Source organism: Oncorhynchus mykiss, chromosome 17 (genome assembly GCF_057628025.1).
Source record: "Oncorhynchus mykiss isolate SJ-2025 chromosome 17, ASM5762802v1, whole genome shotgun sequence".
NCBI lineage: Eukaryota > Metazoa > Chordata > Actinopteri > Salmoniformes > Salmonidae > Oncorhynchus > Oncorhynchus mykiss.
In genome coordinates this window covers 54,489,494-54,516,683 of record NC_143038.1, presented here as the reverse complement: position 1 = coordinate 54,516,683, position 27,190 = coordinate 54,489,494, and the positions used below count along the sequence as shown (strand labels likewise).

Genomic DNA, 27,190 nt, shown 5'->3' with positions numbered 1-27,190 from the left:
CCTTAGCTTTCTTGGGAACAGGAACAACGGTGGCCATCTTGAAGCATGTGGGGACAGCAGACTGGGATAGGGATTAATTGAATATGTCCGGAAACACACCAGCCAGCTGGTCTGCACATGCTCTGAGGACGTGGCTAAACATGCCGTCTGAGCTGGCAACCTTGCGAGGGTTAACATGTTTAAATGTTTTGCTCACGTCGACCACGGAGAAGGAAAGCCCACAGTCTTTGGCAGCGGACTGCGTCGGTGGCACTGCATTGTCCTCAATGCACGTAAATACGTTTTACATTTTTCTGGATGCAAGACGTCGATGTCCGCGACGGTGCTGGTTTTCTTTTTGTAATCCGTGATTGTCTGTAGACCCTGCCACATACGTCTCGTGTTTGAGCTGTTGAATTGCGACTCCAGTTTGTCTCTATACACTTTGCTTGTTTGATTGCCTTACGGAGGAAATAACTACACTGTTTGTATTCTGCCTTATTTCCAGTCGCCTTGCCGTGATTAAATGCGGTGGTACGTGCTTCCAGTTTTGCGCGAATGCAATCCACGGTTTTAAGTCACAGTGGGTACAACATCTCCTATACACTTCCTTATAAACTCGCTCACCGAGGCAGCGTATACATCAATGTTATTATCTGAGGCTACCCGGAACATATCCCAGTTTACGTGGTCGAAGCAATCTTGAACCGTGGAATCCGATTGATCAGAACAGTGATGGATAGACCTAAACACAGGCACTTCCTGTTTTAGTTTCTACCTATAGGAGGGGAGCAACAAGATGGAGCCATGGTCAGATTTGCCAAAATGAGGGTGGGGGAGGGCCTTGTATGCATTGTGGAAGTTAGAGTAGCAATGGTCGAGCGTGTTACTCGCTGGTGTACAGCAATCGATATGCTGATAGAATTTAGGTAGCCTTGTCTCAAATTAGCTTTGTTAAAATCCCAGCTACAATAAATGCAGCCTCAGGATATATGGTTTCCAGTTTGCATAAAATCCAGTGAAGTTCCTTCATGGGCAGATATAAGAAGTTATGAGTGGTTCTTTAGCGACTGACATACAGTATCTGAAAGACAATGTAACTGTAACCAGTCATTATTATGATCTCACCATCCTTCAGTCAAACACATTGTGGCACAGCAATTTCACATGAACAACTGATTACACAGAGTTGTATGAAGATGCTATGCACACCACAAAGCAGTATGTCCAAAAAGTCAGAGGTTAATCAAGTTTTCAAGTGCAAAGGGCAGGATATTGATGCATTTTACGTCTAATTACCTGTAACTGGGTACTTTTTCACCTCATGCACAGGACAACCATTTTGGAAGTTCTTCCTAGTATCGCCGAATCTCAGTTTATTCCTACAAGTTCCTGTTGACTCTTGTACTTCCTGAGATCATTTGATAAGAAAACACGATTGGCACACTACCATGAAGACACTGTGTAAATTGTATTGTAGGAAAGTGATGCCAACTTCAAACATTTCAGTTTTAATTACTATGAAAATAGTAATAGCAAGACATTTCACTGCTCATAGGTGTGTGTGTGTGTGTGTGTGTGTGTGTGTGTGTGTGTTACATCTCAGATTTTATGACCTGAAAATTAATTTTAGTTCATATATGTTTTTGAAAAAGTGGGGATGAAAACAGTGGCTTGCGAAAGTATTTACCCCCCCTGGCATTTTAAACATTTTGTTGCCTTACAACCTGGAATTAAAATAGATTTTTTGGGAGGGTTTGTATCATTTGATTTACACAACATGCCTACCATTTTGACGATGTAACATGTTTTTTTTTATTGTGAAACAAACAAAAAATAAGACAAAAAAACTGCAAACTTGAGCGTGCATAACTATTCACCCCCTCCCAAAGTCAATACTTTGTAGAGCCACCTTTTGCAGCAATTACAGCTGCAAGTCTCTTGGGGTATGTCTTTATAAGCTTGGCAAAACTGCTCCAGCTCCTTCAAGTTAGATGGGTTCCGCTGGTGTACAGCAATCTTTAAGACATACTCTCTGGAAGACTGAAACAGATTTCACTCAAGAATTTCCCTGTATTTAGCACCATCCATCATTCCTTCAATTCTGACCAGTTTCCCCTGTCCCTGCTGATGGTGTTCTCGGGGTGATGAGAGGTGTTGGGTTTGCGCCAGACATAACGTTTACCTTGATGGCCAAAAAGCTTCATTTTAGTATCATCTGACCAGAGTACCTTCTTACATATGTTTGGGGAGTCTCCCACATGCCTTTTGGCGAACACCAAATGTGTTTCCGTATTTATTTGTTTTCTGGCCACTCTCCTGTAAAGCCCAGCTCTGTGGAGTGTACTGCTTAAAAATGGTCCTATGGACAGAAACTCAAATCTCCCCTGTGGAGCCTTGCAGCTCCTTCAGGGTTATCTTTGGTCTCCTTGTTGCCTCTCTGATCAATGGCCTTCTTCCCTGGTCCGTGAGTTTTGGTGGGCGGCACTCTCTTGGCAGGTTTGTTGTGGTGCCATATTCTTTAAAACATTTTATAATGGATTTAATGGTGCTCTTGGGATGTTCAGAGTTTCTGATATTTTTTTATAACCCAACCCTGATCTGTACTACTCCACAACTTTGTCCCTGACCTGTTTGGAGAGCTCCTTGGTCTTCATGGTGCCGCTTGCTTGGTGGTGCCCCTTGCTTAGTGATGTTGCAGACTCTGGGGCCTTTCAGAACAGGTGTATATGTACTGAGATCATGTGACATATCATTTGACACTAACTGCACACAGGTGGACTTTATTTAACTAATTATGTGACTTCTGAAGGTCATTGGTTGCACCAGATCTTATTTATGGGCTTCATTGCAAAGGGGGTGAATACATATGCACCCACCACTTTTCCAGGGGGGGTTTCATTATTATTTTTTTCTCATTTCACTTAACCAATTTGGACTATTTTGTGTATGTCCATTACATGAAATTCAAATAAAAATCTATTTAAATTACAGGTTGTAATACAACAAAATAGGAAAAACTTCAAGGGGGATGAATACTTTTGCAAGGCACTGTATAAGACATTGTGCAAGCTTTTACAAAGACCCTTTGTAGCTCTGGATTTTCAAAAAGGTTATATCTTTCAGTCTGATAAGAATCATGGGTAGCAGAAACAGCTCAACTTTTGTGCTAGACTGGGTCGAAAAGGAGAGTGGAGTGGTATTTGTGCTACTCCATTACATTTGGTTGTCATGTCAAGATTAAAATCATACTCAGAAGTCACCCTGAGTCATCCTTGGTGCTCCTCCTTGAGATGTTGGGGCGTTGCTCCATCTTTGGTGCTTGGCCAAGTGCCAGACTTACCTAAAGTGAATGCAACCCACCCCCTCATCTCTCCTCCTCTCCTCCCCACTCCTTCTCTCTCCAGGCCCATGGCCCTCAACACATTTCTTTTGTCTCATTCATTCAGCAATAATATACAAACAGCAGTAGCATATTCACTTTGTATGCATTCACAAGCATCCCCTGGCAGTAGCAGAAAAACTGTGCTTTCAAGTAGGCTTGAGCGGTATACTCTATATCGGGGGTACTTTGAAATACTGACGTTATTGTTTTCAATACCGTCAAAACAATTGATTTAAAAATCAAACATGTATTGTGGCCATAAAAAGCTCTGGGATGCATGCTACTCCACTGCTTATAAGTTAACTATCTAAGATTTGCCAAATAAATGATCTCCTGCTCAGGGCTCCAGCTATGCATTTGGTTTGCTAACTTGCTAGTTAAGTGGCTAGCTTGTCAGATCAAGCTTATTGGTTTCAACAGAGACAATCAAGTCCTTCTTGGATCAAGATCCCTGCTGCTAACATTTTTTTTGTGCGTCACAACAAATTATGCTTGGAAAGAAATACCGCCCCTTGTGTGCACTGCCGTTAATACGGTAGAGCCCAGTATGGGACAGGAACGGACGGATACCACTGCACCCTACTTTCTAGGAAGAAAATGACAGTTTATTGTCTGATAAATGCAATAGCCTGTCATACAAGCTTGTAGTATAAGCTTGTGTTTTATATTGAGAGTATTATTTTCATCTGACCATCTCTTTTCCAGGACATAAACACAGACACAAGAGGAACAGGGACAAGGTGAGGAGACGTCCGATGGCCAACAGCAGCGACATGCTGAATGACCTGGAGAGCCTCTCTGCCAATCCCCTCTCCAGATCAGAAAGAGAGAGCAGCAGACAGCCGGCTAATGAAAGTAGCGGTGACTCAGGACCTCACAGGAGATCAAAGCGCTTCCTCTCCTATCCCCGCTTTGTAGAAGTCATGGTGGTGGCAGACAGCAAGATGGTGGAACATCACGGGAGCAACCTTCAGCACTACATTCTCACGTTAATGTCCATCGTAAGTTCTGCTCAGTTAACCACCCTCCCAATGGCCAGCCGCCAGCCTTTTTGATTGTAGGGGAGTGTGGCTGTATTCTGTTGTGTCCCAGGCCATGGGCAGCAGGCGGAGGGCTCAGAGGGTAAGGCCCATGGCAGGAGTAAACAAACATGTTCGAACGGTCAGGAGAGGGGCAGCATGAGGTTTACCTGTCTGACAGCTTTGATGAAAGTGAAAAAATAAGCTCAGGTATGTCACATAGATGGCATATTCCTGGCCACTTCATATAAAGGCCTCCTCAGGAGTCTATGGCTGAGAACCTAGGGGGTAGCTAGCCTGGCCTATCTTCTGATCTTGGCAGTCTGCATTCGCTACAGGATCTGAGTGCAGCCATAATACACCTCTCAAACAAAACAACGAGACCAGGTTTTCTTCCCCTAAAAACTGCATGTTGATTTTGAATGTCTGAACCACTGATTGAGTACACTCCTAAAGAGTTTGATGAATGTTGGATAATGAAATGTATTGGATGTAAAAAAAAACTGTAGATTTTTCTGTCTATAATCTTTTCCTTCAGGTGTCTTCCATCTACAAGGATCCTAGCATTGGAAATCTCATTAACATTGTGATTGTGAAGTTAGTCATAATCAACAATGAGCTGGTAAGATTACAACACTAACTCTAATCCTAATCCTTTTCAGAGAAATACAATGCATTGCAGTCATTCATCAGCCCCAGAAGCACAATAGAGTACTGTAAACCTCTCCCTTGTTCTCTCTACTGTAGGATGGCCCTACCATTTCCTTCAATGCACAGACCACTTTAAAGAACTTCTGTATCTGGCAACAGAGGCAAAATCACCAAGATGAGAACCATCACTCCCACCACGACACAGCCATTCTCATCACCAGGTACACTGTCACTGCTACCACGACACAGCCATTCTCATCACCAGGTACACTGTCACTGCTACCACTACACAGCCATTCTCATCACCAGGTATACTGTCACTGCTACCACGACACAGCCATTCTCATCACCAGGTACACTGTCACTGCTACCACTACACAGCCATTCTCATCACCAGGTACACTGTCACTGCTACCACTACACAGCCATTCTCATCACCAGGTACACTCTCACTGCTACCACGACACAGCCATTCTCATCACTAGGTACACTGTCACTGCTACCACTACACAGCCATTCTCATATCCAGGTACACTGTCACTTCTACCACAACACAGCCATTCTCATCACCAGATACACTGTCACTGCTACCACGACACAGCCATTCTCATATCCAGGTACACTGTCACTGCTACCACTACACAGCCATTCTCATCACCAAGTACGCTGTCACTCCCATCACGACACAGCCATTCTCATCACCATCTCTCGGGGTAACGGCTAAAGTGTTGTGTTGACAGTCCTAGCTTCGAGCCACGGTTGGGGCTACCCCCAGAAGTCGCTGTAATATGTTGTCTTTTATTTATTCTCTGGTGTGCAATGGGATTATGGGGTGTGAAACCAGTGACATAACTTCCATCTATGTGTTCTTCACAGGCAGGACATCTGTCGAGCGCGGGACAAGTGTGACACATTAGGTAAGAGGAGCTCTCTAGACACATGCAATATAGACTGCAACATAACGTTTGATTGGTGACAGTTTCATAATAATATTGATGTACTTATTATGATGCTGCTTTTTAGGGTGTTAGTGACAATGTAATGATGATGAAGGTGATGATGGTGATGACATTGCTCTAATAACAAATATGATGATGATTATACTCTTGGTTTGCAGGGCTTGCAGAGCTGGGTACAGTGTGTGATCCATACAGAAGTTGCAGTATTAGTGAGGACAATGGACTCAGCACTGCGTTTACTATCGCCCATGAACTGGGCCATGTGTGAGTACACTGGCCCCGGCACAGACCAGCTGCTAATGTTAACCCCAACCAGCTCAGTCAGTTAACCCGCTGTGTTACCATTCTGCTGCCTAAAGGATGAGGTTTAGTAGTTAGCTTAGCAATCAGCCCAGCATTTAGGTTTATTGATGGTGGGTTAGAGGGTTAGACCTGTGTGTTGTTCTCAATTGTGGTTTGGCCCCCTGACAGATTCAACATGCCCCATGATGACAGCAACAAGTGCAAAGAGGAGGGGGTTAAAATACAGCAGCATGTGATGGCACCCACACTCAACCACTACACTAACCCCTGGATGTGGTCCAAGTGTAGCAGGAAATACATCACAGAGTTCCTTGAGTATGTAAAGGACATTGTTTCCTAGTATAGACATTCATGTCATTATGGAGAAGTGTTATTGTCGATAGCGTTAGTAGCACCAGGCTCTTATCGCAGTAAGGGTTAAATGACCAGTCAACTATTCAATCAAAACTGGTATCTGGACATTTCTGGGTTAAAGGAAAACAACATTACTTCTGTGTTGTGGATGTATGTTTAGAATTTGTAATACTTCCAGATATGTTTGTTTGTAGAGCGCCAGGTATTGTTTTCATAGCAATAGCCTTGTAGTACTGTGCATACATTACAGTAGTGGTTCTGTTATTGTACAGAATACTGCCTGTCCACCTGTACTGAGTGTGTTTTCTGTCTGTTTGTGTCTTTGTTTTTTTTTCTTTTTTCTTGAAGTCATTTTATTTGTATTTCTTAATAGCACAGGGTATGGAGAGTGCTTACTTGATGAGCCCATTTCTAGGCCATACAGTCTGTCACAGCAGCTGCCTGGACGGATATACAATGTCAATAAACAATGTGAATTGATATTTGGGCCGGGGACACAGGTGTGCCCATATATGGTAAGAGAATGCAGCATGCGTAATTAAAATGTCAAGTTTTGTACGTTGGTCTGTCAAAGACGAGAAAGTACCCAGACACTCAGTTCACTGTCTAGTCCTACATTACTGTAGTCTATGGCTCCAGACATTCAATACTAGAGTCACCTTAATCTGTTATGTAATATCCAATTGCTGTCCCAGTTGGCTCTCAGCTAGGCCTTCTGCATGTGTTAAATATTTTGTTTACATGCTACACCTAATGTGAAGCCCTGCACGCCTCTTGGCTTGATGTTTCTCAGGGCTTGATGTTTCTCTCTCACCTTGTAAGAGATGCAAGAGTATACAGCACTGTGTCTGTGTTTGTGGATGGGGCTCAGGCAGGGGAATGGTAACAGTGTGTGTTCTCCAGGTCCAGTGTCGCAGGCTGTGGTGCACCAGCCCAGAGGGGGCCCAGAGGGGCTGCAGGACCCAACACATGCCCTGGGCCGACGGAACAGAGTGCTCTCCAGGAAAGGTAAGTAGCAGAGAGATCTACCACAGTATATAGGGATCTGACAGGGAGAAGGAAGAAAATGGACAGATTGTGATAATTGGAGAAGGTGAGATACTTATGTAGTGTGTACACAGAGAGAGAGAGAAAGATATAATCAAATAGTTTAATTTGCCTGTGCATGAACATACAAACACACTCACATACACCCTAAGCCAGCTTAATCACTATGCTGGGGCATACTGGAAATGTTCAATGTTATGAACTGTCAAAAACACCCCATAAATAACCACAAAGGAAACTTTGATTTGAACTTTTTTTGTTTCTGCTGCTATTTGAATGATTCATGACTATAAAATATGTTATTATTTAATCAAAAGCACACTTGGGTTAGGATGGATTTGTTTTCTCCAGAGCTGGTATTATTATGAGGCAGTAATAGGCTTATGGTAGAGCTGTGAATAGAGGCTTGTGGAGATTTCCCTATCCATTACTGGTTTAGTGTTGCTTCTAATTAGGCCCTCTACCAAACTCTTCACTTCCTGGCTGTCTGTCTGACATAAAAGAGCTGAGGTCCCACAGCACACATGTTCAGAGCCTGCTCTGTTTACACATTGTATTCCTGCACACAAACCAACCAACCTGCTCAACCCTTCAACACTGAGGCTGCCGCCTTTTACAATGCAGTTGTTGTTGCCAACAAAAATGGATCCTCCGCTATAACCTGAAACATATCTTCCCCTTTGAGTTCACTTACCCTCAGACAGACACATTTATAATGGATGTCTTTTTGGGTTCCGTCTTTTTCCATTCCTTTTGTAATTTTTCCCAGATTAACATCAAAGAAGGTTGTGAAGTACTTTCAGATAGATGTGTTGCCAGTGTGCGGGCTAAGGTTTCATTATCTCATTCTCATTCTCATTCTCATTCTCTCTCTCTCTCTCTCTCTCTCTCTCCAGCACTGTAAACATGGCCAGTGCATTACCAAAGACCACGACCCCACGCCAGTGCAGGGGGCGTGGGGAGGCTGGTCTCCGTTTGGCTCCTGCTCGCGGACATGTGGCGGGGGCATCAAAATCGCCGACCGCGAGTGCAACCAACCCATGTAAGCACAGCCTTTGTTGTCATGCACATCTACTGGACTGTGTCTCCCATTGGAGCTGCCGTGGTCAATGTACCATACCATCAAGGCTCCTTAAATTAATTATTTCCATATCAATCCTAAAGTACAAGATTTGACTATGTATTTATTTACCACCTTCATCCAGGCCCAAGAACGGGGGGAAGTACTGTGTGGGGCGCAGGATGAAGTTCCGCTCATGTAACTCAGAGCCCTGCTCCAAGCAGAAGAGAGACTTCAGAGAGGAGCAGTGTGCAGCCTTCGACGGCCGGCACTTCAACATCAACGGTCTACCTCCTAATGTGCGCTGGGTACCCAAGTACAGCGGAAGTAAGAACATCTTCTCTCTCTTGACACCTTCTGGTTTTTACATCTTTCTAACACAGAGAAAAATCTCTATATGTACTGGACTGTTTAGACCTTTAGAAATGTGCTGCAAGTAAACTAAGGCTTCCTGTAGATGTGCTCAAAGCACTCTGAGTGCTCAGTGAATCAATGTGATCCAGCTTGAGGACGCTAAGTAAACTTGTTAGAGCATGAATATGGTTGAATTCATTAGCCCCTTTAATGTGGTCAGTGGACTGTTTTCACCATTCCCCTTTCCTCTCCTGTTCTGTAGTTCAGATGAAGGATCGCTGTAAGCTGTTTTGCAGGGTGGCTGGCAGCACCGCCTACTATCAGCTCAGGGATCGGGTCATCGATGGCACGCCATGTGGCCCCGATACCAACGACATCTGTGTACAGGGCCTGTGCAGGGTGAGACTGACACACAGCCTTTAACAGCTTCAGTCTGACAACTAACCGAATATACCATTCATAACAGTAATAAGATAATGACATTATTTTAAAATGTGAAGAATATTGATCACAGAGGTCGCTAAACCCAACTATATCAGAAAAGAGTTTCACTTTGGTGCTGTTTACGATAGAGAATTCCTTTCAGATGTGTTACACTGATATGGACTTAACACACTTAACCGGGCTAGGTTCTGTGTATTAGGCAACTATTTTCTTAGGTCATATGGTTTTTATACCTGCAGGCTAGCAGAGTGTTGCAGAGTACAGTACAGGATTTCATAAGAATGCCACTACTCTAGTTACATTATCTCACAAATACTAAAATCCTAGCTGCATCAATGTTTATCAATGAGAATCTGCCAAGCAAATTAAAGTGAGAGTGATGAGTTTTATGTTGTTGGATATTTATCCTTTCCTGTCCTATACCCCCCCCTCTCATCATCTGCCTTCTCCTTTTCTTCCTCCTCCACTTCCTTCTCCTTTACTCCTCCACTTCCTTTTCCTCATTAACCACCTCTCCATTCTCCTTCTCATACCTGTGCAGCAAGCAGGATGTGACCATGTGTTGAATTCCAAGGCGAGGAGAGATAAGTGTGGTGTGTGTGGTGGTGACAACTCCTCGTGCAAGACCGTGGCAGGCACCTTCAACATGGTGCGCTACGGTGAGCCTAGGGCCAGTCGTGGTATTCAAACTATGTATCATCACAATGGCTGAAAAGGGTCACTGAAAGCTTTTCATTAGCCCATTATACACTACTGTTCAAAAGTTTGGGGTCACTTAGAAATGTCCTTGTTTTTGAAAGAAAAGCACATTTTTGTCCATTAAAATAACATACAATTGATCAGAAATACAGTGTAGGCATTGTTAATGTTGTAAATGACTATTGTAGCTGGAAACGGCTGATTGTTAATGGAATATCTACAGAGGCGTACAGAGTCCCATTATCAGCAACCATCACTCCCGTGTTCCAATGGCACGCTGTGTTAGCTAATCCAAGTTTATCACTTGGATACAGCCCTTAGCCGTGGTATAATGGTAATATATCACAAACCCCTGACGTGCCTTATTGCTATTATAAACTGGTTACCAACGTAGTTAGAGCAGTAAAAATAAATGTTTTGTCATACCCGTGGTATACGATCTGATATACCATGGCTGTCAGCCAATCAGCATTCAGGGCTCGAACCACCCAGTTTATATTCTCACCCACTAACTTAGTCATGTCCACTCAGAGACACTGAGTTGTCTTCTGCTTGTTGTGCTGCAGGATACAACGAAGTGGTGAGAATACCCAGTGGTGCTACAAATATTGATGTTCGTCAACACAGCTACTCAGGGAAACCAGAAGACGATAACTACCTCGGTAAGATTCAGACCCACTATCAAAACACTTTTTTAGGGTCTTGTTGGCTGTTGAATTTAAACATGTCTACCCTTCAGAGGTGTCAAAAGGTTTAGTATTCTCTTCTTGAGCAGATATGAGATGGTTCAATGGCACCAGAAGGGATGGCTGCCGTTTTACGGGATCCTAAACAATTGTGCTATTTTGTATGTTTTTTCACGTTGTTTGTAACTTATTTTGTACATAACGTTTCTGCCACTGTCTCTTATGACCAAATAGAGATTCTGGTTATCAGAACAGCGATTACTCACCTCGAACTGGACAAAGTTTTTTTCTTTAATGAGTCAGATGGGAAGGATCCAGGTGCCTGGTGAGAATTTGCCAGTGAGTGTGTAACCCGCCTCTACCCTCCATTATATTGGCTTGCAATCATTGGAGCATAAACTGGATGAGGTCTGTTCGAGGCTATCCTACCAATGGGACATTAAAAACTGTAATATCAGGCCTCCCGGGTGGCGCAGTGGTTAAGGGCGCTGTACTGCGCCACCAGAGACTCTGGTTTCGCGCCCAGGCTCTGTCGTAACCGGCCGCAACCGGGAGGTCCGTGGCGCGACGCGCAATTGGCCTAGCGTCGTCCGGGTTAGGGAGGGTTTGGCCAGTAGGGAAATCCTTGTCTCATCGCGCACCAGCGACTCCTGTGGCGGGCCGGGCGCAGTGTGCGCTAACCAAGGTTGCCAGGTGCACAGTGTTTCCTCGGACACATTGGTGCGGCTGGCTTCCGGATGGCGCTGTGTTAAGAAGCAGTGCGGCTTGGTTGGGTTGTGTATCGGAGGACGCATGACTTTCAACCTTCGTCTCTCCCGAGGCCGTACGGGAGTTGTAGCGATGAGACAAGATAGTAGCTACTAAAAAACAATTGGATACCACGAAATTGGGGAGAAAAAAGGGTAAAATTCACACAAAAAAAAAAAAAAGTAATATCTTATGTTTCATTGAGTCGTGGCTGAACGACGACACAGTTGGCTGGGCTTTCTATGCATCATTTGTCAATAACAGCTGGTGCGCAAAATCTAATACCAAATAAGTCTCACGGTTTTGCTCGCCTGAGGTAGATTACCACATGATAAACTGAAGACCACAATATTTCCCTAGATAATTTGTATCTATATTTTCCATAGCTGTCTATTTACCACCACAAACCGATGCTGACACTAAGACCACACTCAACAAGTTGTATAAGGCCATTAGCAAATAAGAAAATGCTCATCCATAGGCGGCGCTCCTAGCGGCCGGCGACTTTAATGCAGGAAAACTTAAATCCATTTACCTAAGTTCTACCAGCATGTATCATGTGCATCCAAAGAAAAAAATTCTACACTATCTTTACTGCTCACACAGAGACGCGTTCAAGCAAAAACTAAAGCAGGAATTACCAGTGACTTGCTCAATACGGAAGTGGTCAGATGAGGACAGCTTTCCTAGCACAGACAGGAATATGTTCCGGGATTCATCCGATGGCATTAAAGAGTATACCACATGAGTCACCAGCTTCATCAATATGTGTATCAATGACTTCGTCCCCACCATACGTACATACCCCAACCAGAAGCCATGGATTACAGACAACATCCGCACTGAGCTAAAGGGTAGAGCTGCCGCTTTCAAGGAGCGGGACTCTAACTCAGACACTTATAAGTTATCCCGCTTTGCCATCAAACAGGCAAAGCGTCAATACAGGACTAAGTTTGAATCTTACTACACCGGCAGGGCTTGTGAACTACTACGGACTACAAAGGGAAGCCGAGCCACGAGTTGCCCAGTGACATGAGCCTACCAGACGAGCTAAATTACTTCTATGCACGCTTCGAGACAAGCAACACTGAAGCATGCATGAGAGGACTAGTTTTTGCGGACAACTGTGTGATCACGCTCTCTGTAGCCCATGTGCGTAATAACTTTAAACAGGTCAACATTCACAAGGCCGCAGGGCCAGACGGATTACCAGGATATATGTACGCAGAGCATTCACTGATCAACTGGCAAGTGTCTTCACTGACATTTTCAACCTGTTCCTGGCTGAGTCTGTAATACCTACATGTTTCAAGCAGACCACTATAGTCCCTGTGCCCAAGAACACCAAGGTAACCTGCCCAAATGACTACTGACCTGTAGCACTCACGTCTGTAGCCATGAAGTGCTTTGAAAGACTGGGCATGGCTCACATCAACACCATCATCCAAGAAACCCTTGACCCACTCCAATTCACTTACCGCCCGAACAGATCCACAGATGACGCCTACATCAGAATGCTGTTCATTGACTACAGCTCAGCGTTCAACACCATAGTGCCCTCAAAGCTCATCACTAAGCTAAAGACAATGGGACTAAACACCTCCCTCTACAACTGGATCCTGGAATTCCTGACGGGCGCCCCCAGGGGTAAGGTTAGGCAACAACACATCTGACATGCTGATCCTCAACACGTGGGCTGCTCAGGGGCTCAGTCCCCTCCTTTACTTCCTGTTCACCCACGACTGCGTGGCCAAGCACTACTCCAACACTACCATTAAGTTTGCAGACGACACAACGGTGGTAGGCCTGATCACCGACAATGATAAGACAGCCTATAGGGAGGAGAAGGTCAGAGACCTGGCAGTGTGGTGCCAGGACAACAACCTCTCCCTCAACGTGAGAAAGATAAATGAGATGATTGTGGACTACAGGAAAAGGAGGGTCGAGCACTCTCCATTTACATCGACGGGGCTGTAGTGGAGCAGGTTGAGAGCTTCAAGATTCTTGGTGTCCATATCACCAACAAACTATCATGGTGCAAACACACCAAGAGAGTATTGAAGCAGGCACGACAATGCCTATTCCCTCTCAGCAGACTGAAAAGATTTGGTATGGGTCCTCAGATCCTCAAAAGGTTCTAAAGCTGCACAATCGAGAGCATCCTGACCGGTTGCATCACCGCCTGGTATGGCAACTGCTCGGCCTCCTTCCGCAAGGCGCTATAGAGGGTAGTGCATATGGCCCAGTACATTAATAGGGCCAAACTTCCTGCGATCCAGGACCTCTATACCAGGCGGTGTCAGAGGAAGGCCAAAAATTGTCAAATAGTCCTGCCACCCTAGTCATAGACTGTTATCTATGCTACTACACGGCAAGCTGTAAGTCTAGATCCAAAAGACTCCTTAACTGCTTCTACCCCCAAGCCATAGGACTGCTGAACAGTTAATCAAATGGCTGCCCGAACTATTTGCATTGACCTCCTGTTTTTTAACACTGCTGCTACTCACTATGTATTATCTATGCATAGTCACTTTACCCCTACCTACATGAACATATTACCTCAATTACCACGACTAACCTGTACCCCCTCACATTGACTCGGTACCGGTACCCCCTGTATATGGTTGTTATTTTATTGTGCGAGTTTCTTTTTACTTCAGTTTATTTAGTTAATATTTTCTTTATTCTTATTTTTCTTAATTATGCATTGTTGTTTAAGGCTTGTAACTAAGCATTTCATGGTAAGGTTGTAATTAGCGCATGTGACAAGTAAAATTTATTTTATTTGATTCGATTTATGATTGGTGGTGCTACTGTACAGTAGTGTTCTGCTTGTCTTCAGCTGAGAGCTTTGGAGGGCCCATTGAACCTGGCATGTGCGAGAGTTTAGGGCACACGTGCTAACGCGTTAATGATCCAGAACTCATATAGCCCTCTGTGGGCCATTTGATTCTCTCTGTGCTGCTCGTAAAGGTCACTATGCCTGTGTTTCTTTGTGTGCGTGTTTGTGTGCGTGTTTGTGTGTGTGTGTGTGTGTGTGTGTGTGTGTGTGCGTGTGTGTGTGTGTATGTGTGTGTGTGTATATGTGTGCGTGCGTGACTGTCTCTGGGGCCTTCTCTCTGTGCTGCTTGTAAAGGTCACTATGCTTGTGTTTCTTTGTGTGTGTTTGTGTGCCTGTGTGTGACTGTCTCTGCGGTTGAGCTGGGGCCTGAGGGGGAACAGGGCTTGCGGGAAGTGGGCCGTTCTCTGCGGCCACATAACTGTGATGTGTGAAATGGCGAGGAAAGTAACTCAGGAAATTAGCTCCATAATCGCATTAGTGTGAATGTGTGCAGCAGACAAACTGATGAACAGAACAGGAGGAATGAGATTCCTCCAGGAGGAATGCAGGATTATTTTACCCCAATTAGGTTTATCTGTTCTCTGTTGCAGGCCTTGCTGTAAATGAAAACATCAGCTGTTTTGCTGCTCTTTTTTTATCACTGAGTTAAGTGAGAGTTTGTTTACAGTTGACCGACTCTCAGTGTAGCCAACTCTACAGTATGTGCATGTAAACACTCAGCCAACTCTACAGTATCTCCATGTAAACACTCAGCCAACTTTATAGTATGTCCATGCAGAGTATCCAACTCTACAGTATGTCCATGCAGAGTATCCAACTCTACAGTATGTCCATGTAAACACTCTGTTTGATTTCCTCAACAAAAGGAAAAATGACTTTACAGTAGCTGAGCTCATCAAAGACACTTGTGGTTTCTTACCCTGTCCCATACTGTACTTTCAGACTCCTATGCCATCCTTTTTATTCATGTCAGTGTCACCTAATCTCTCTTTATGTGCAGCTGTTTCAAACATCAGAGGGGAGTATCTGCTCAATGGAGAGTTTGTGGTTAGCATGTTTAAAAGGGAAATCAAACTGGGCAACACCATTATCGAGTACAGCGGATCTGACCACATCATTGAGAGAATCAATTGCACTGACCGCATCGAAGAGGAGATCATTGTCCAGGTAACAATTCCTTACCTGACTGTTGAGAAGGTGACACAGTAAAATGGTTACGATGCAAATGGAACAGTGGAACTGTACATATTGTTCTCTTCCTCTGCCCCCCTCTCACTCCGCAGGTGCTTTCTGTAGGTAACTTGTACAACCCAGACGTCAGGTACTCCTATAACATCCCCATCGAGGATAAACCCCAGCAGTTCATCTGGGACGCCTACGGGCCCTGGCAGGAGTGCAGCAGGCCCTGCCAAGGTGAGGGCTGGGGGAGGGATGTGAAGGGAACGGAGAAGAGGGGGTGTAGGGGTTAGGGGGGTAAAGAGAAGATAGTAGAGGAGTGTGGAAAAGGAGGTGTGGGGGGAGGTGTAAGGTCGGGGGAGAGAGGAGTTGTTGTATCTGACCACCATGAAGTCCTCTTGTCTATAGTCACCAACACGAAAAAAGCTCCTGCAACCAAGGGTTTTATAGAAAGTTGAAAAGTAGACATTTCTTTTTAAATTGTGTAGAATAGTGGACCCTACAGTCTTGTCAGGGTGTGTGAAGCATCAGGAGGCAGATGGAATTCAGGTGCAAAATTGTGGTATTTATTAACAGGTGCAGAAGGTGAGCTGGATCTATGACAAGATGTTGACGGACTCTGACTTATATAGATAAACTAAATGGCCAATATACTGAAGCTTCAATTAGCTTCTAAGACAGAGCACCTTTAAACTACGCAGAGCTCCTATAACTTTGACAAAGCATCAATGATTGCACACAGCTGAGTTTAGTAGGCCTAGACTAGAGCATTGGATAACATGTCACTCCAGCCTATGCTCTCCTGAAAATGGATACATGAAGCGCAACCCGTAACACTGAGGTAATACAAAATGCACCTACAGGTATTTCATCAATTATTATTAGCCTAGTAATTCCCTTTACAATTAATACTTCTCAATAGTTGTCTTATCAATGACCAATCCATGATATATTTAAACATTTCAGGACAAATACTTAATTACTGTCATAGGCGTGTGTATAGGTGGCAAGGAAGTCAGGCGCAAGAGTATTTATCTTGGTAAAATGGAGTAGTTTAATGACGTAAAAAACATAACTCCAAAACCATGAAAAAATACACAAAACAAAGTGGGTACGAGGACCCGACGCGCACCAATACAAACAACACGAAAATAATAACAAACCATCTCTGACAAAGACATGAGGGGAAACAGAGGGTTAAATACATAACAGGTAATGAATGGGATTGGAACCAGGTGTGTAGGAAGACGAGACAAAACCAATGGAAAATGAAAAATGGATCAATGATGGCTAGAAGACTGGTGACGGCGACCACCGAGCACCGCCCGAACAAGGAGAGGCATCGACTTCGGCAGAAGTCGTAACAATTATATTAACATTAAACTAATATACTGTAGATAGGCTATTATTAGGAAAATACCCCTCGACATAAAAGATTTGGAAAATCATAATTGTGTTTCCTTGATTCCTCGGGTGCTCTCTCCCCGCTGCCTCCTCAAAACACATTGGATGAGGTGTTCAGAGGTCCCAGGGGAATCAAGGAAATGCTATTGAGAGTCTCCCATTGTAATTACTTGGCGCATGTGAGCGGCCGACGCACTCTCTCCAAATCAGTAAGCTCAGTACAGCTCAGGGATACAAATGGAACTTAACGTCTTAATTAATAAACAATGTTAAACATTTCTACTCGTATGTGCGGTTGCAAAGCTAGCGGTAATTTACCAAGGTTACTGGAATCTTCAGTAAGATTCTTTGGTAATTTATGCTTGAATAACTTTTTTAAATATATATATATATATTTATATATATATATATTTTATTTAAATATATCTGTTTCCATATTGTCCATGAGTTTCTAGTAGATAGAACATATGGTTTAAGAGAAAATAGCGTACTTAATGAAAATAGCATCTGATCAATAATGTGATTATTTTCAATTAACAGCAAATCTTCAACTATTGAACTACCAACAGTTTTTATTTTTAAATATAAAGAACGTTTCATGCTGAACTAAGTTGATGGTTTATATTTAGGATAATGATTACAGCTTTGTCCTATTAAATCATCCTATTAAATGAGGTCATATATTTTACATTAAGCATCTCCAATTCAAAGTTAAATCTAGAACCGGCTATTTCGCAACAAAGCCTCCTTCACTCAAGCTGCCAAACATACCCTCGTAAAACGGACTATCCTACCGAACTTTGACTTCGGCGATGTCATTTACAAAATAGCCTCCAACACTCTACTCAGAAAATTGGATGCAGTCTATCACAGTGCCATATACTACCCACCACTGCAACCTGTATGCTTTTGTTGGCTGGTCCTTGCTACATATTCGTTGCCAAACCCACTGGCTCCAGGTCATCTATAAGTCTTTGCTAGGTATAGCTCTGCCTTATCTCAGATCGCTGGTCACCATAGCAACACCCACCTGTAGCACGCATCCCCAAAGCCAATTACTCTTTGGCCGCCTTTCCTTCCAGTTCTCTGCTGCCAATGACTGGAATGAATTGCAAAAATCACTGAAGTTGGAGACTTATATCAGCTGTCAGAGCAGCTTACCGATCACTGCAGCTGTACACAGCCCATCTTTAAATAGCCCATCCAACCAACTACCTACCTCATCCCCATATTTGTTTTTGCTTTTCTTCTCTTTTGCACACCAGTATTTCTACTTGCACATCCTCATCTACACATATATCACTCCAGTGTAAATTGCTAAATTGTAATTACTTCGCCACTATTGGCCTATTTATTGCCTTACCTCCTTACTTCATTTGCACACACTGTTTACAGATTTTTCTATTGTGTTATTGACTGCACGTTTGTTAATCCAATGTGTAACTCTGTGTTGTTGTTTTAGTCGCACTGCTTTGCTTTATCTTGTCCAGGTCGCAGTTGTAAATGAGAACTTGTTCTCAACTGGCCTACCTGGTTAAATAATTGTGAAATATATATATAGTTTTTTTTAAATGTGATAAGGCCACACAGAGGGCCAGAGATTTTTACAGACACTTCTGATAATATGAAGTACCCAAAAGGGCCACTAGATGTATTGTGATCGATTACATAAAATCCTTCAAAGATACCAAAATTCTAGTAGTTTACTGGTAAACTTATAAAGTTTCAGTAATATACCCTCCCTTTGCAACCCTATTAGCTTTTCTATAACAATGGTGTGACATCTTTAGCGATAGAAATTTGCTTGTTAAATGTTAGCAACACTAACAACCATTAGCAAACATTTACAGTTTGGCGCTAAAAGTTTGGCGCTAAAATAGCCAAGTACCTTAACTCCTCCACAGAGTTGAGTGCAGACTTGCCCAGTCATAGACGCTAACTACTCTAATTATCACAGGTAGTCAGTCGCCTCTGTCTTCCGTCTGTTTTCTGTAAACAAGCGCTGTAACATGGAAATATGGCCTTGTAGGAACACTAAGCTTATAAACGGATTTGATTTTGATTTGATTTGATAAACGTGTGTGGTAGTTTAACCTTTTTTTGTATTATTATTTCTTGCTGATATGAATTATACGTTCCTTATGTTTTCAAAACCGTACCACAAGCAATGCGTTTTAACTCTCCCTTCCAAAAAAGTCCTACAGGAATCCTGTACAAAAAATTATGCAGGAATCCTGCAGGATATATATCCATTTTCCTGTAGGACAACCTGCTGGATCCCTTCCTCATCCTTCAGAGAATTTAACTAGTAGACAACTGGAACTAATGGAGTTGCAAATGAGACAAAGAATCAGAAACAGATTAATTAGTAAATATATTGTTTTCTCATGCACTGACCAACTCTGTGGTGTGGTGGCCTTCTGCTAAACTGTTAGATTTACAGGGCAAATAATTATAGTGTGTGTGTTTTCTGTGCTCCCTGTAGTCTAAGCTGTAAGGGAAAAGAAGAGAACCCACATGGTGGAAGTGGGGAAACTATCCAAGCAAGCTACAAGTAAAACAGAGAGAAAGTGATGTTAAAAGTATTCATTTCTATTTAAATCAAACTGTTTGTTTATTCAATTGTGACCTTATTATTTCAGTGAAAATAATGTGATATTTCATAGATAAACAATGTTTTAAACCCCTCTTTACTATTTAAATGCAATCACGTCCTTATTTATGACAGGTCATGTGACTTGGTTACCGTCTTCAAATGCTTGCCAAGGAGCCAGTAGCCTAGTCATTCAAAAATTTTATCTAGCACCATCCTTTTCAAAACACTTAAAAGTTATAGCCTATCTTGTGACAACAGTACTAAAGAGACATAGCAAGAGGGATATCAAACCTCATTTGTCACTTTCCATGGAAACAAAAGTTTCAAATGTTTTTTTGTCAAAGCTAGCTAGCTAGCAGCCAGTGGTAGAGAACATGTTAGCTAAGCTAGCTAACTTATTTATACAAAATGTTATACAAACACAACACATTAAAAACGAACTACGCCACCCCCTAACATGTTCATATAGACATTTGTTGTAGTTTTAGTATGTTTCTCTGACCCCTTACCTGTCAACATTTGTTTTAATATTAGCAGCTAAACTGCCTGGCAGCCATTTCCTCAACTTCCAACTGTCAACTGTTGCTATGGTGACCAATATGTCACATAACTGTTCATCTTCTTGTTGTAAATTGTAAAGGAGAGTTAAAAACATATTTTTGGAATAGAAAACTAGCTGGCTATATACATCTGCACCACGTCCACATACATTTTATCTCCTCCTTCAGCAGTTTGCCTTATCCTGCAGGAATTTCAAAATCTGGCAGGTTTTGATCCTGCAGGATACCTGCAGGAATGTACTACATGATTCCTGTAGGACACCTGCACAATTACTTCACAAAGGGTCAAATTCCGGCAGGAGTCCTGTATAACTTTTTTTGTAAGGGTTAAGAGCAAGCGTCGGGGCTCTTAACAAGCCCCCCCAGCAAGACGATACAATCGTCAATAGGCGCTAAATGTAGTTAGCGTCTATGAATTGGCTAGTAGTTGCCAGTGCTAAAAATGACAATAATTTTACATGTAAATATGCAATGGAGTGAAAGGTCGACGTCACAGGCGCTCTTCAGTGGCAAAGTCACAAATTGCTAAAGAGAATAAGGGCTGAAGATGTAGTGTCTTTCTTCACTAACACATTTCTATTTATCCATGTAGATTTACTGGCAGTTTTACTGATTTACTGCTCTTAATGTTTGGTTATAAAAATTGAGAACAGAAGGTATAGGTGGAGGATCCAGCTTTAAGAGCAAGGTTTCTTGGAACGCTTTTTGAAATAAGAACGATTTTACAATGATTTAAACCATGGACGTCACACCTGTCTCTTCGAGGAACACACTCCTGCTGGTTTTCATTCTTGCCTTTTGACGTGTCTGATTTAGACTCCAAAGAATCCAAGCGTGCATGGACTTTCTAGCCAATCGATTCAATCCCAGGGAGAAACCAAAAGCAACAGGACCATGACCAAGGAACTAAACCTTCTCTCACACCCCATCAGGAGAGCGTAAGAGGAAGATCCTGTGTAGTAGAGAGTCGGACCGTGTGGTGGTCTCAGACCAGAGGTGCCATGGGGCTGCCAGACCAGCCATGGTAACAGAACCCTGCAACGCAGACTGTGAAATCAGGTACTGCCTAAACCACTCTCCTTCTGTCCATATCACATATTCTTCATCACTATCAGTCTTTATATATGCGATCTGTATGTTTCCTGTCAGCGTCTCTCACCTCTGACCTTTCCTGTCTGTGCAGGTGGCATGTAGCGCGGAAGAGTGAGTGTACAGTCCCATGTGGAGTGGGATATCGTACACTGGAGATCTACTGCGCCAAACTCAGCCGTACCGATGGAAAGACCCAGAAGGTGGACGAGCGTTACTGCAGCAGTCAACGTAAACCTGAGGACAAGGAGAGTTGCCATGGAGACTGTAACCCGGCCGGTTGGGAGTACTCCTCTTGGTCAGAGGTGAGACCACCTGTTTTTGGGTGGGCTAAGAAAAAGAGAAGGCAAAACAGAAGGACAAAGGTTTAATACGTGTGCGTGTGTTTCAGTGCTCCAAAAGCTGTGGCGGAGGGTCCCGGCGTCGTGCAGCCGTGTGTGGGAAGTCCTCTGAGGCAGAAAGTGATGAGAGTAAGTGCAGCCAGAGAGACAAGCTGACCACCGCCCAGAACTGCAATGAGTTCCTATGTCCCTCGTGGAAGACCGGAGACTGGTCTGAGGTCAGTTCCATGGAGAATGTTTGGACTACGCTTTGCAAATGTTCATTATCATTTGAAATTAATTGAGGAATTTAGAAATTTAGAACCCAGATGGCCTTTTTATGCTACATCTAGTTTGTTGTTAAAGATGTAAAAATTACAGAGAGCCTGTGAAGTGGGTCAAATATCAAATCCAAATGTTGATAGTTAGTGTCCTTGTTATATCTTGTCATGTACAGTGCAGTATGTGGTGCAATAACTAGTTTTATTGCAATAAAGCCTAGTTTTCACATTCTGTCCAAGCAGCTCAAAAGGCTATGTGTCACATTCCGCAAATGTTTTATATTATAAACTGGGTAGTTTGAGTCCTGGATGCTGATTGGCTGAAGGCTATGGTACAGTATATCAGACAATATACCATGGGTATGACATAAAGTGACTTGTTTACTGTTCTAATTACATTGGTAACCAGTTTATAATAGCAGTAAGGTACCTCTTGCAGTATAAGGCCAATATACCACAGCTAAAGGCTGTACCCAGGCACTCAGCATTGCGTCGTGCTTAATAACAGCCTTTAGCCGTGGTATATTGGCCATATACTACACACCTTGGGCCTTATTGCTTAAATATCCCAAACAAACACATACTGTACACACATAGCTAACCTACTGTACATGTCAAAGCTACTGTTAACTGCACACACACTGTTGTCCTCATTTTCTGAGCGTACCCTCCAGAGGCTTTATGCTATGTGTGCCCATGTTTCTCATTGTGCCTGTTGACTGTTGTTGCAGTGCCCGGTGACGTGTGGGAAAGGGTACAAGCACCGGCAGACATGGTGCCAGTTTGCGGAGGACCGACGGGACGACCGCTTCTGTGACTCTGCGTCCAAGCCTGAGTCGGTCCAGACGTGTCAGCAGCAGGACTGTGCCTCGTGGCAGGTCGGACCTTGGGGCCAGGTGAGGCACACCTGTTGACAAACCGTACAGTGACATGTGTATGAGAGTGGTGACATAGCTTTGTGCCAGGTAATATTATGATGTTTGACAGGTGGGACACACTGTGTTCCAGGCAACATCTGTGGCTTACCCTCTGTTCCTCAAACACTGTAGTGTTGTGTCTTGCAACAGCTAATGATTATGTATTTGTGTTTATTATGGATCCCCCTTGGCAGCAGCTACTCTTCCTGGGGTCCAAAACATTAAGGCACTTACATCACACATACAACAAAATATAAAACAGTACATCATTTAACATTATTGCACCATTACATATCTACAATACAAATGGTATAATACCACCATACAACAATATTATAATGTACGTGTGTGTAGAGTGCGTGTGCCTGTGTGTGTGTGCGTATGAGTGTGTCTGTACCTGTGTGTGTGTGTGTGTCTCTTCGCAGTCCCCGCTGTTCCATAAGGTGTATTTTTATCTGTTTTGAAATCAGATTCTACTGCTTGCATCAGTTACTTGATGTGGAATAGAGTTCCATATAGTCATGGCTCTATGTACAGTTCCTTGCGGAAGCATTCGGCCCCCTTGAACTTTGCGACCTTTTGCCACATTTCAGGCTTCAAACATAAAGATATAAAACTGTATTTTTTTGTGAAGAATCAACAACAAGTGGGACACAATCATGAAGTGGAACGACATTTATTGGATATTTCAAACTTTTTTAACATATCAAAAACTGAAAAATTGGGCGTGCAGAATTATTCAGCCCCCTTAAGTTAATACTTTGTAGCGCCACCTTTTGCTGCGATTACAGCTGTAAGTCGCTTGGGGTATGTCTCTATCAGTTTTGCACATCGAGAGACTGACATTTTTTCCCATTCCTCCTTGCAAAACAGCTCGAGCTCAGTGAGGTTGGATGGAGAGCATTTGTGAACAGCAGTTTTCAGATTCTCGATTGGATTCAGGTCTGGACTTTGACTTGGCCATTCTAACACCTGGATATGTTTATTTTTGAACCATTCCATTGTAGATTTTGCTTTATGTTTTGGATCATTGTCTTGTTGGAAGACAAATCTCCATCCCAGTCTTAGTTCTTTTGCAGACTCCATCAGGTTTTCTTCCAGAATGGTCCTGTATTTGGCTCCATCCATCTTCCCATCAATTTTAACCATCTTCCCTGTCCCTGCTGAAGAAAAGCAGGCCCAAACCATGATGCTGCCACCACCATGTTTGACAGTGGGGATGGTGTGTTCAGGGTGATGAGCTGTGTTGCTTTTACGCCAAACATAACGTTTTGCATTGTTGCCAAAAAGTTCAATTTTGGTTTCATCTGACCAGAGCACCTTCTTCCACATGTTTGGTGTGTCTCCCAGGTGGCTTGTGGCAAACTTTAAACAACACTTTTTATGGATATCTTTAAGAAATGGCTTTCTTCTTGCCACTCTTCCATAAAGGCCAGATTTGTGCAATATACAACTGATTGTTGTCCTATGGACAGAGTCTCCCACCTCAGCTGTAGATCTCTGCAGTTCATCCAGAGTGATCATGGGCCTCTTGGCTGCATCTCTGATCAGTCTTCTCCTTGTATGAGCTGAAAGTTTAGAGGGACGGCCAGGTCTTGGTAGATTTGCAGTGGTCTGATACTCCTTCCATTTCAATATTATCGCTTGCACAGTGCTCCTTGGGATGTTTAAAGCTTGGGAAATCTTTTTGTATCCAAATCCGGCTTTAAACTTCTTCACAACAGTATCTCGGACCTGCCTGGTGTGTTCCTTGTTCTTCATGATGCTCTTTGCGCTTTTAAAGGACCTCTGAGGCTATCACAGTGCAGGTGCATTTATAGGGAGACTTGATTACACACAGGTGGATTGTATTTATCATCATTAGTCATTTAGGTCAACATTGGATCATTCAGAGATCCTCACTAAACTTCTGGAGAGAGTTTGCTGCACTGAAAGTAAAGGGGCTGAATAATTTTGCACACCCAATTTTTCAGTTTTTGATTTGTTAAAAAAGTTTGAAATATCCAATAAATGTCGTTCCACTTCATGATTGTGTTCCACTTGTTGTTGATTATTCACAAAAAAATACAGTTTTATATCTTTATGTTTGAAGCCTGAAATGTGGCAAAAGGTCGCAAAGTTCAAGGGGGCCGAATGCTTTCGCAAGGCACTGTAGTACTGTGCACCTCCCATAGTCTGTTCTGGACTTGGGGATTGTGAAGAGATCTCTGGTGGCATGTCTTGTGAACTTATTGTGTTATTCCAAATGTGTCCACCTGTTTAAAATCCAACTGTCATAGAATATGACCAAATGGAACAGCTATTTATACTACTGTATCTATCATAATAAGCCCATTTTGCTTCAGAGTTTTAGTTATGTGGAATGCTATACTATGCTTTCTCCAGATGTAGAGCATTGACAGAAGAAAAATAATCTAATCCACTCATTTAGTCTATCCCCCATTCACATACCAAAATAAGCACACAAAATCTGCACACAATTGTTATGCTTGCTAAAGCATAATCAGTGTAGATCTCAGAGGATGGAAAACAGCTGCTTTGTAGCAAGCTCTAGTCTAGGAAGGTATTGCAACATTTTGCAAATCTAAAATATGCACTTATAAATCAGCTTGTGGGTGCAAACTGCCTGTAAACCTGAATGTGTGATGGAGATTAGGTGTTCCTATACCATGGAATTGGCCAAAACAGAAAATATAAAACTATATATATATATATATAAAACTTCAGTTCCTCACAATAAAATTACAGCACTTAATAAAGATTGTTTAAAGTTGCTGCCACACAAGTTTGACCTCGTTTCATTGGAGTCAGTGAGGTAGAAAAGAGTGTGGTGTGTCTACCCACTGATTTGGATACAGTGGGAAAAAGCAATGGAAAGTAGATGAATTACTCATGCATTGTGGTCATGAAGGCTGTCATCTGCTGGGACTAGTCTGACCAGGCTCAAAGGGAGTGCACTTTTTCCCCTCCAGTTAGTCATTTTTGGAAGATTTGCTATGTTGGCTTTTTGTTGTCCCTCTGACTTTTTCTCTGTCCCTTTAAAAAAAATGTTTCTCTCTCTTCCTTTATATCGCTCTTTTCTCTTGTTCTCTCTTTGGTGAACACAGTGCACTACCTCGTGTGGACCAGGCTACCAGATGCGAGCAGTGAAGTGCGTTGTGGGGTCATATGGGTCTGTCATGGACGACACTGAATGTAACGCGGCCACACGGCCCACTGACACTCAGGTAAGGACACAGTCCACTAAGATCCATCTCAACATCTCTATACGTTCCCAATCTCCTCTGCACAGATCTGGAGAATTAACATGGGATGAGTGAAAGCAGTTTTGTGGATGCTTTGGCTACAGCCCTTGTATACTACTCAGTTTTCAAGTGACATTTGTGAGAATGTAGTGCGTTCTACATGCAATTTTCTCAGTATTAGACCACCCAGGGCTTGATTTGTCAGACTCAGTAGAACACACAAACACCCTTATCCATTCCTGACACAGTACTTAAATGCTTAGTTGTGAGCTGACCATGTGACTTTCCCCTTCCCCTGCATTTGTAGAATGGTGTTACATTTTATAGTGAGGAAAAGGGGTTTTCCTGTGCAGGCTGCGACACAGGTACAGTCAATGACACACTGTGACCCAGTCCATTATCACCTGGACTCAATGAAGCCTTGTTGTCTAAAGGGGGGTAAGTTGGGGGCTGTGCCAGGCCGCTTTTACCCCCAGACGGAGACACAGAGCTGGGATTGTCTCCCCCCAGCCGTCCGCCTCCTTACCAAGCATGAAGGACCAGGAGAAAAGGGCCTTTCCACGGCAGGGGGCGCACAAAAGCTCCTGTCAGGGAGCAGGGGGGTTCTGGGGGTGGGTGATGGAGGGGGAGGGGGAACTGGCTCTAACCCCAGAAACACAGCCATGGGGCAGGGCTGGTGATGGTGCAAAACATTCCTGGATTATTCTTAGAAACTGTCCTCACCTTGGTTATTATGTAAGTCACACCTACAGTCTGCCAGGGGTATCGTTTGTCTGTCAAGAGTCTTGTACTGTAGTGTAATAGTGTAGTTTCCCACCTTAATGTCCATATGTTAACGGTCTTGTACTGTAGTTTATACCATGGCATTGTTGAATACTCGTTTCCGATTGACTTGAAGGGCATTCTAGAGCGTGCATTATTTCCATATAACACACGGTATATTTGCACGGTAGAATTCAATGACTATAGTTAATTCACACTGTGTTTGAGCTGCTTTTAAAAGTAAAAGTCAAATAGTATTTTTTTTAGCATTGTTGAATTCGATGTTCATAATAACAAGCTAGGGTGAATAG

At 43.1% G+C, this 27,190-nt stretch overlaps 1 protein-coding gene across 1 annotated transcript in view; it reads left to right on the top strand.

Annotated features, from left to right (window-relative positions):
- Positions 1 to 27,190, top strand: part of LOC110493245 (A disintegrin and metalloproteinase with thrombospondin motifs 9) — a 46,022-nt gene that overhangs the window by 5,616 nt on the left and 13,216 nt on the right. The window contains exons 4-23 of the mRNA XM_036950563.2: positions 4,070 to 4,365; positions 4,922 to 5,005; positions 5,131 to 5,255; positions 5,911 to 5,951; positions 6,152 to 6,257; positions 6,465 to 6,611; positions 7,024 to 7,165; positions 7,554 to 7,658; positions 8,594 to 8,739; positions 8,903 to 9,084; positions 9,374 to 9,510; positions 10,097 to 10,214; positions 10,821 to 10,916; positions 15,530 to 15,696; positions 15,813 to 15,942; positions 21,198 to 21,324; positions 21,449 to 21,659; positions 21,746 to 21,913; positions 22,687 to 22,851; positions 25,980 to 26,099. Of these exons, the coding sequence (XP_036806458.1) occupies positions 4,070 to 4,365; positions 4,922 to 5,005; positions 5,131 to 5,255; positions 5,911 to 5,951; positions 6,152 to 6,257; positions 6,465 to 6,611; positions 7,024 to 7,165; positions 7,554 to 7,658; positions 8,594 to 8,739; positions 8,903 to 9,084; positions 9,374 to 9,510; positions 10,097 to 10,214; positions 10,821 to 10,916; positions 15,530 to 15,696; positions 15,813 to 15,942; positions 21,198 to 21,324; positions 21,449 to 21,659; positions 21,746 to 21,913; positions 22,687 to 22,851; positions 25,980 to 26,099 (2,813 nt within the window). The remainder of the gene's footprint in view (positions 1 to 4,069; positions 4,366 to 4,921; positions 5,006 to 5,130; positions 5,256 to 5,910; positions 5,952 to 6,151; positions 6,258 to 6,464; positions 6,612 to 7,023; positions 7,166 to 7,553; positions 7,659 to 8,593; positions 8,740 to 8,902; positions 9,085 to 9,373; positions 9,511 to 10,096; positions 10,215 to 10,820; positions 10,917 to 15,529; positions 15,697 to 15,812; positions 15,943 to 21,197; positions 21,325 to 21,448; positions 21,660 to 21,745; positions 21,914 to 22,686; positions 22,852 to 25,979; positions 26,100 to 27,190) is intronic.